Consider the following 9883-nt stretch of genomic DNA (forward strand, 5'->3'; position numbering starts at 1 on the left):
TGCGGAAAAAGACTGCGGAATAGAGAATGCGTCACTGAAGCAACCAATCAACGCTATTCAGCGCTAATCGGAATAGCGCTGATTGGTTGCTTCAATGACACATTCTCTATTCCGCAGTCTTTTTCCGCACCGTGTGATTTCACCCTAAGTCTGATATGGATTTTAAACAAATTGGAAAGTGACATTACTATTGGTTCACAATCGATACGAGTTTCGCCAAGATTTTGTGAGTTTACGAACGCTGCGACATTACAAGATTCTAACTTGTTTCTTGAAGTGGTTTGTCAACGCGTTTTTTAATCGTTTTCATATTTTCTTGGTGTGATTTCTGTCGTGATAGCAAGGCAGTAAAAAATGGTAATCGACTTATTTTTTTTTAACAATATATTATGTACAATTTACGTATCAATTTTAAGACAATATTATACAATATATTATATATGAACAGGTTATGTCAACGATGACAGTCGATTTTACTATTTATTGTATAGATTTTCTTGTGTCGTAGATCGTTAATGTTAATTAATAATTATACAATAACGTTAAAAAATACTTAATCGTGCTTATGCTTTGTTTTGTAAAAATAGTTAATTGTGTGCAATTTTCAAACTAATTTGTATTTACTATTATTTGATGTAAAATAGTAGAGAAAATTGGATTTGAACACACAAAATTTTATCTCCATTATAATTATTATAATTTCAGAGCTTTGGTTTGCCATCAATCATACCCAAGCCTGTGGTGCCTGAACAATTCGATGTTAAAAGTGGAACCAACTATGACTTATCCAATCCTATGATGTCAGGGTATGAAAATTTAATTTGAGAGGATTTGCTTTCACTATTGAAATACAGACTATGTTACTTGTAAATACTGAAAATCTGTAGTTCATGTTACTTATATTATAGATTTTCAGTACTTGCAATGAATAATGGAATGTACCTACAAAATCTTGGTATTTTACAAATTTTTAAAAATAGTTTCTTTTAAGAGATAGTTTTTAACATTGCTCTTATTTATTTAGTCTGTCATCAATCCGACAAAGTGTTGGTTATACACATCCCTTGGAAGCATCAGAAAGAAGTGTAAGATTTATTCCTGTATTTTCTCCTCTCTGTTAACATGGACAATTTTAAAGTAGTAAATTATGATTGCATTTGTTTCAGTATAAAAAAAATCAAGATCGCATGAATATGATATTGCTTAGAAATACGCAAGGATTGCATGCACCACTGCGCATAGCAATGGAATTGAAAGCCACTGAAAACATCGGAAGACTTCCATTTTTATCGTCATCTAATGTGATGCGAGATGTTTTACTTGGAAAAGATCAAAATATAGGGTATTTATAACAATTAATGTATTGACAAATCAGTCTGTATTCAACAATTTTTATCCGTTTATATATCATTATTTATAGATTTGAAGATGTCTTCAATACTTCTGAATTCAGAGAACAAATGGGACAGCCACATGCCGTCGTAGAAAATCACCTTGGAATATTATAAAGTTTATCTTGCAAAAATTTTGTCTTAATAAAAAATGAAAATTTATATAGACTTAATAACTATTAATAAATTAATTCTGTATAATTTTTGTAAGTTAAATATATTACATTTTTTCTTTTTTGGCAATATTTTAATAAAATTGCCAAATTTTATTTAACAAATTCAATAAATGTGAAAAAAATTTGCATTTAATATTATATACCCGATAAAGAAAATATCGGTATATTTAGTTAAGAAAAATATTAATTTCGTAAATATAAAATAGAAAAGTATATTTTACTCCTGGCTATTGCCAATCTGATTAACAAAAAAAAATATGCGTTTTACTGGTAATTGTACAACATATAATTTAATGTGAACTTTTGCTGTAACACACACACATGTACAATTTTTTTTTATTAAACTTGGTTTACAGAGTATATATCATTATGGAAGTTTCCTGCCTGCTGTTGTAAAATATGCAATTAATTTATCAGTAAATTTTACTTATAAGGTATAATATTTACAGTATTTTCCAGTCACGTGAATCTTCACGCGGAGATCAAAGATGTCGACATGAAATGTACCTGTATAGGTTATATTACTTACCGCTAATCTCAGTTCCTCTCGTGGAAGTCGTGGAAATATTTCGTTCCGAGATTCATGGTAGTAAATACGTGTTGTTTTCCATGTGTGACCTAAGATGGTCGCAACGAAGAATCAGGAGAATTAACATTTGATTCGATTTGAAATAATCCAAGTACTTTCGCACTGTCTATTCGCATCAGGTAAAAGATCTTTTTTAACAATTTGCTATTCCTTATGGGCAAGTCGTAATATTCTGCGACAAAAAGTAACAAAAACAATTCGCTCTAATTAAGGTTAGTACTAAGAAATACCAGTGAACTTGATAATGAGCCACGCTTCAATCAGTTGAAATTAATAGGAGAGAATTTCAAAACGAAATATATCCTCCGCGGAGGTGGAAGAATTCTCTTTTTAAAATCGCGTGCAAATCCAATCCAAGTGATTTTGACACGTGATATTAAGACACGTTGATATACGTTGATATATTTCGATCTGCGACAATTCATATTAACGATCATGATGATGGAACGCTGTCAAAATGCTCCTAAGATCCTGGACGGCGGCTTCTCCGGGCAGTTGTCACGACATGTGAGTGCAAAAATCGACGGTGATCCGCTGTGGACGGCGCGGTTCCTTAAAACCAATGTCGATGCCATATATGTCACACACCTGGATTTTCTACGCGCCGGTGCTGACATTATTGAGACTAACACCTATCAAGCATCCGTACCTGGCATGATGAAGTATCTGAATATAAGTGAACATGAAAGTTTGGACTTGCTCAATACATCCGTAAACTTAGCTAGGAAAGCTGTGGATGACTACATCCGAGAAGAGAGCATTCCCTTGGATTCGAGACCTATGGTTGCTGGATCATGCGGTCCTTATGGCGCTTACCTACACAATGGGTCTGAATATACCGGTTCCTATGGAAAGAATATATCCCGACAAGAACTAATTGATTGGCACAGGCCGCGCATTAAGGCACTATTGAACGCTGGTGCTGATCTTCTAGCTTTCGAAACTATACCCTGCGTCGAGGAAGCAGAAGCCATTCTGGAGCTGCTGAAAGAATACCCACACGCTCGTGCCTGGCTCTCGTTTTCATGCCGAGATGGTCAATTCATATCGGACGGCAGCGTATTCCAAAGTACAGCTGTGCGCTGTTATCGCACTTCGCCATCACAAATCGTTGCAGTTGGTGTAAATTGCATCGATCCGAAGTACGTGACTCCCTTACTGAAGGGTATCAATGAAAGCACGTCATCGGAACAGGATTTCATTCCCCTGGTAGTATATCCCAACAGAGGTGGCAGCTATTCCGCAAGTGGCGAATGGATCGCAGTCCAAGATAATCATTCTCTGAATCTGCCCATATCAGAATGGTTGGACATAGGAGTTCGTTACATCGGCGGTTGCTGCAAGATCTTCGCAGAAGACATTAAGCTAATTCGATCGGAAGTGAGTCGACATAGCAAGAAATTTTGAACGAGTGATGCCAGCGACTTCCAAATATATTTTTTACAAATATTGATACATATACGTGCTGGTTACAACCAGGGATTGCAACTTCTATCATTCTCATGGCATCTGGTTAAAACTACCTGGGTGTGCGTCGTCCATTTTATCGAATGCAATAATTTTTATACTAATTTCTCGTATATATTACCGGTATTACACAGTCCGGATTGCACGATTTTATATCGAGATTTTATAACGAGAAAAAATTGGAAAATTATATTTCGTTATCGATTACGTAATAATATATAAAAGCTTTATGCTATTTACGACGCTTAGATTTCGATCGTATATGTGCTTCTCATTTTACTACACAAAAAGTGCCATATAATCTAGTTACTTAAGCAACATATAAAATTGCTACATATAAAAAATAATCTATATGTTTGCATCTTTGACATTCATGCGCAAATATATCATTTATTTAATAATTTATTCAGTATAGTATTCATTTTTTTCTATTAACGTTTTATATGAGTTCTATATAACGAGATACAATACATTATTTTTCACGCTAAACATCATGCGATATCAATTACGTTTTTTTTTTAAAATCTGTAAAATTTTTATTGATATTTAATACTTTGATACAATGATGTATCTAATGTCTCGAAAATAAATAATGTATAATAATACTCTCGTTTTTTGTTTAGTACAAAAGAAACGAAAATTTTATTTGTATGTAAAGGAATTTCTGCTCTGAATTGTATAATACTTTATTGTCAGGTACGCCATTGTTTCCGTGTCTATAATACATGCGTATACTAAACTGCAGTAAAGTTAAAAACGACTAAAATATACATTTCGTCAAAATGATTTATAATAATTATCACAATAAATCAACGACTGATTTACATCGTACAAATGAATCATACAGGATGAGAGAGTGAGAGAGGGAGAGAAACGGAGAGAGAGAGAGAGAGAGAGAGAGAGAGAGAGAGAGAGAGAGAGAGAGATCTAACGTATCATAGCCTGGCATTTCGCCATTTATCTTGTCATATATTAAAACAATATAAATAAATGTAAACTATTGCTTATTTGCAAAATACATTACTGTCCTAAAAAATGATAAAAAGCATTTTAAAATTTCTATACTATCTATAATTAAATTCATAAATGTTATTACTTCGAGATTTCTTTAGATAATTAGCCTTAACTTTAAAGATATTAATTTCTTAATCATTATCTGAATCTAATGAGTAGTAATGAATACATTGTAAAAGGAGTTAATATTTATAATAATAATATTATTAAACATTTTCTATCACGCGAGTCTCAAAGTCTAAGATGAATTCATCCGCATGCTAGCATCTTGTGAAGAGGTAACTAGCATCTATTAAATCCAGAAGGATGCTGAAAAAATAGATGGGGAGATGCTAGGCATTTGCATAAATTAACACATTCTTATTATTAATTCGAAATTTTGCGAGTTCCTTTGCCGATTTTTTCTGCCTCCCATACGGTGTCCGGAAGTTTCGTTCCTAAAGTTTCCGGGAAAATCAGAGACAAAACGCCTGCGATCATACTCATAGATCCAAACAGAATAAACGGCAACGAAGGCGTTATTTGCGTCTGAATGTATAAATAAGAAAACATCATTAATGAATTGTTTTAGACAATGTAGTTTGTACGATGAATTTCTCAACGGTGATTGAGAAGTTCATGTAAAAAAGATTGCATACATGCTATTTCAAATATTCTTCGCGTGCTCGAAGTAAAATATTATAAAATACTACTAATGTCATTTATAAAAATCATATTGTTCCCTTATTTCAAAAGTGACACAACTCAAAAAATTAAACTTTTTAGAAGGAAAAATTATTATTTTAATAATAGAAAATTATCAGGGTTGTTAACGTTACATAAAAAAGTAACGAAGTTACTGGTTTCGTTAAAAAAATTCGTTTTTTTTTTTAGTAACGAATGAGTAACGTAGTTATTTTTCCTACACTGAAAAAAAATATAGTCAATTTTAGCAAATACTTAGTTTAATACTCTGCCAACTAAATATTTCTTAAATATAAAGCTATATTTATTTGATACAAGAAACATTAATTTGATTTAACAACCTTTTTTTTTACTGAACAAATATTTATTTACTGTAAGTAAATGTTTAGTTGGCAGTATTGAACTAAATATTTATTAAAATTGACTATATTTTTTTCAGTGTAGCGAGTAACAGTAACGGTAACTAAGTTATAATTTTCAGTAACGAATAACGAAATGTTATGTTACTTTTCTCGTTATTCGTTGATGTAGAGTTGATATAGAGTTAGGGTGAAATCACACATTGTGCAGAAAAGGACTGCGAAATAGAAAATACGTCATTGAGGCAACCAATCAGCGCTATTCCAAGTTTTGTGTGCTTTGTTCACATGGCATCAAAGATGCATCCAGATTGAATATAATTTAAAAGAAAAACTTTTTAATATTGGTGGACTCGCGTTTTGTCGAATCTTCGACACCGCCTAACAGACGGATATTTTGAACAATTGTTATTGAAGAAAAATTCAAGATTTAGAGAAATAAATCATAATTTAAAGTTAAAAAACATTTTGCTATTTCTAATGTAAATTGATATGTATCAAAAGTATCAAAACCAAATAAAGAACTCGTAAAATAAAAAAATAAAACAAAGCTATAAATTAAAAAACAATTTATTCTTATGTAACTATATTTATATAAGTACAATCATTTTTTTAAAAGTAACGAAAAAAGTAACGGTTTTTTTCGTTACTGTTAAGTAACGATAACGCGTTCCTTTTACAATCGGTAACGAGTGACGAGTGACGTATTATTTTTTACCGCAAGTAACGGTAACTGTAACACGTTACTTAAAAACGGTAATGTTAACAACCCTGAAAATTATTAACTGATCAAATCGGTAATATCAGCAAGAAAAATGTACTCTTAGAAATATAATCAAATATAATTTTGGTTTCACAATTCTTACAAAATCATTTTTGAGTTGTCACAATTTTGATATCCTACAAAATTATAACAAATCCAGAATAAAATTCATCAAAAGTGACATAACTTGAAATATCACTAACAGTTTGTCTGTATTTACCTTGAGCTGAAATGATTAAATTTAAAAGAAAACAATTTCTTCTTTAAACTTTGATCGTTAAAACTGTCAATTCTAAATGTTCTCTCTAGAAGATTCTTCTTTTCATTTACAAAATGACAACTCAAAATGCTCTTGTAAAAGTTATGATCTTTTTGAAGATTGTGAGAGTCGATATAAGTGCTATTTAGCGAACGAAACTATGAAGTTTAATTAGTTTTGATGAGTGATAGAGTAATCTCTATCTAACTTATTCATGTGTGTGGTAATAACTCGAAACCACATTTTTTGTTACTTTTAAAGCAAGGGATTGATATGCATATTTATCAGGTTTAGAGAGAATATAAACACGAGAATGTATATGTATCAATGATATTTTTAAATATAATATTATCTATATATATAAGAACAAAAGTTTTTTGAAAATCCTGTTAAATCCGAAATTACAGAAGAATAGATTCGCAAATCTGAAAGATATTCGTGACGGCGCGGCGCGGCGTTATCAAAGCGTAATTCGGGAAGCATGTGTTAAGAAAGTATATGTTTATTGCAACGTTTGTTTATATTGACTCACCAAAAGAGGCGTCTGCGGCGCTAAGATTGACCCAATGCGACCAATCATGCTACAAAATCCGAGCAGGGAATTTCTGAGCGTCGTCGGGAAAAGCTCTGCCGTGAAGATGTAGGTGGTAGAGAATGCCATGGCGATACACAACTTCCCAACCATGTATAAAAATAAAGTTCCGTGACCCCCGGTTCCTGAGACAGAGCAGCAATAAATCACCAGAATCGCGCGCCGTGGCAACCCATTATAATTGACATAATTACGTGAACAACATGGTTGTGACTAATTGGTATGGACGTAATAGTAGAAATGGACCAAATCGATTTTGAAGAATATTTTAAATAGCGTAAGGACAGTTTTTCGAACATAAAGATACCGACGTGTATTCGATCAGGATATATTTTTTATTTATTGACTGGCATTTTATAGAAGTAACTGCGAAAGGAGAAATGGGTCAAATCATTTCTGAAAAGTCACTCCAAGAACGTACCAAACTTCAACCAGCTCTGTCTGAGAAACCTCTTTTCTTTATCTCTTTACCTGCCGGTACGAACTGACTTGCGAAACAGAATACTCCGCTCAGCATGAATGCACCAGAAAGCGTTGATTTACGGCCAATGCGATTGTTCAGCACGCAGCCGATCCAAAACGCTGGTATCTCGACTACCGCAACGAGCATGAAATTCAAGTACTTATCGCCGCCGACCGCCACTGAATTTAACGACAGTCCGTAATAAACGAACGTATTTGTAATCCAACAGAATGAGCAGACCAGCAGTCGAATAAGTATCACTGAGCTATGTAGAACTTGCACAATCGGTTTTCTCTCGTCCAATATCATCAGTTCGCTTTTCTGAAAGATCCGTATATATCAATCTCATAATTATAAAGATCATGTGCAACTTACTACTTTATACTAACGTTTATAGAATAATACAAAAGTTGCTGTATTGAAAGTTACGAACTATAGTTGTATTTTAGATAATAGTAGTTAAATTTGCAAATAAGATATTTTTATTGCCATAATTAAATGTACATTTGTGAAAGAAAAAGAAGATAGATGACATACCGTTTTAGCCTTAGCTGCATTTTGCTCTTTGAATGTATTGATGGCCTCGTCCGTTACTTGCAAGCCGTTCATTCGGGCCAATTTATAATATATTTTATCCACTTTTTCATGTTTTTTCTTTAACATTAACCATCTTGAAAACGATATTACGTATTGTGCATACATTTTACAGATAAGAGAATGAAAATGATATCTCATCGATTCGCAAATGTTCATTAAGATTACAAAAGATTACCTAACTGATTCTGGAATGACCAGAGGTAGGAAAACGGCTAGCAGTGCCGGCCCATATACTATTCTAAGAAGCATTCGCCAAGATCTTAACAAACTTGCGATCAATCCCAGTAAAACCTCACCTACAGCGAATGTGCAGGATACTATTACGCTTCCCAAGACTCTATTTTTCACTCCGATGGTCTCCATCCCTAAAACGAACAAGTGCATAAATTAGTATCGAACATACTATCACTTGTAAGACATGTTGAAAAGAAACGTGGAATTAATATATATATGGGTCATTCCACGTCAACTCGGCCACCTCCTGTCAAAAACTGTACGCAACCAGATGTAACTTATAGGATACCAAAATTTAAGTTGAAGCTTCTAGTTTTCGATGCCATGTGGCGATTTGAAAAACATCAAGTAATGATTTTGATTTTGTCTATTAAATAGAAAAAGTAATGTTTTTCATTATTCCAATCTCTACTACTTTTTTTTTTTTTTTTATAAAGTACAATAGTCATTTTCAATATAATTTTGTATGCTGAATCCAAATCTGAAATTAAAATTAACCAATAATATTTGGATTGCGCGAAAAGTAGTCAAAAAGAGCAAAATTACCGTTTTTCGTCATAATTGTATTCTTTCTGCAAATAAACATTTAGTTTTTATTGGTTATTTAGGAGGTTAATTAAAAGCTTCAACCAAAATTTTGGTACCCTATAAGTTACATCCCTATAAGTGACCCATTATATAGGGTGCCATAACATACATCTTATAAGTTAGCAGAACAATATACATATAACAAAGCCGATCAATGTGAAAATAACGTAAGAATTTGTTGCTAATTTGTTGTTTTCGAAATATCCTAGTTTTGCATCTATTACCTATGAAATAAGTATAAATAACCACGAAGAACTTCATCGTGCTGGCGGAACAAGAGTAAAGTACCAGTAAAATAACTGTTGCTCGCTGAAAATTGATACTGTTTTAATGAATTTTAAGCGAGCAACAATTGTTTTACTGATATATTTCAAACGAGAGTAAAGAGCATTGCGTCGCATGAGAAATCGCTCCAATGCAATGTGACGACGCGTTGTTCGCGAACTCGTCACAAAACAATAACGACATAACATTTACTGGTATATACAGGGTGTTTCCAAATTAAATGGCAAAACTTCGGGAGCGTGTAGAGGAGTAAAAAACTAAGAAAAAAAGTCCTATAGACATATGCTCGTTTTTGCTCCGTTTCAGAGAAATCGAAAAAAAATGTTTACATTTCTTGCCATATCTAGCACCGACATATTTGATTACATTTTCCACTTTCTGTTATGAATTTGTCAGTCGCTCTTTGAAAGCCTTTAACAGTA

At 32.8% G+C, this 9883-nt stretch overlaps 3 protein-coding genes across 3 annotated transcripts in view; 2 read left to right on the forward strand and 1 right to left on the reverse strand.

Annotated features, from left to right (window-relative positions):
* The first annotated feature begins 235 nt into the window (after positions 1 to 235).
* On the forward strand, positions 236 to 1517 carry Pomp (proteasome maturation protein). Its single transcript, XM_018450873.1, has 5 exons — positions 236 to 357; positions 706 to 806; positions 1025 to 1085; positions 1167 to 1342; positions 1421 to 1517. The coding sequence occupies exons 1-5, from the start codon at positions 355 to 357 to the stop codon at positions 1506 to 1508; spliced, it is 429 nt and encodes a 142-aa protein (XP_018306375.1). The 5' UTR covers positions 236 to 354; the 3' UTR covers positions 1509 to 1517.
* A 662-nt stretch (positions 1518 to 2179) lies between these two features.
* On the forward strand, positions 2180 to 3797 carry LOC108724486 (homocysteine S-methyltransferase YbgG). The gene has a single exon (XM_018450882.1). The coding sequence runs from the start codon at positions 2592 to 2594 to the stop codon at positions 3561 to 3563; it is 972 nt and encodes a 323-aa protein (XP_018306384.1). The 5' UTR covers positions 2180 to 2591; the 3' UTR covers positions 3564 to 3797.
* A 996-nt stretch (positions 3798 to 4793) lies between these two features.
* The window catches only part of LOC108724487 (solute carrier family 22 member 4), an 8775-nt gene continuing 3685 nt past the window's right edge, over positions 4794 to 9883 (reverse strand). The window contains exons 6-10 of the mRNA XM_018450883.1: positions 8530 to 8719; positions 8295 to 8427; positions 7766 to 8078; positions 7235 to 7419; positions 4794 to 5165 (exon numbers count right to left, since the gene is read on the reverse strand). Coding sequence (XP_018306385.1) covers positions 5004 to 5165; positions 7235 to 7419; positions 7766 to 8078; positions 8295 to 8427; positions 8530 to 8719 — 983 coding nt within the window. The 3' untranslated portion in view covers positions 4794 to 5003. The remainder of the gene's footprint in view (positions 5166 to 7234; positions 7420 to 7765; positions 8079 to 8294; positions 8428 to 8529; positions 8720 to 9883) is intronic.

Source organism: Mycetomoellerius zeteki, unplaced genomic scaffold, assembly GCF_001594055.1.
Source record: "Mycetomoellerius zeteki isolate Tzet28-1 unplaced genomic scaffold, Tzet1.0 scaffold30, whole genome shotgun sequence".
Lineage (NCBI taxonomy): Eukaryota > Metazoa > Arthropoda > Insecta > Hymenoptera > Formicidae > Mycetomoellerius > Mycetomoellerius zeteki.

What these genes read in the sequence shown, in the direction of transcription:
- Pomp (XM_018450873.1), top strand. An exon ending in TCCAATCCTATGATGTCAGG is followed by an intron (nt 807 to 1,024) that starts GTATGAAAATTT and finishes TTATTTATTTAG; the next exon opens with TCTGTCATCAATCCGACAAA. An exon ending in GGAAAAGATCAAAATATAGG is followed by an intron (nt 1,343 to 1,420) that starts GTATTTATAACA and finishes CATTATTTATAG; the next exon opens with ATTTGAAGATGTCTTCAATA.
- LOC108724486 (XM_018450882.1), top strand. Translation starts at nt 2,592, where the DNA reads ATGATGATGGAACGCTGTCAAAATGCTCCTAAGATCCTGGACGGCGGC.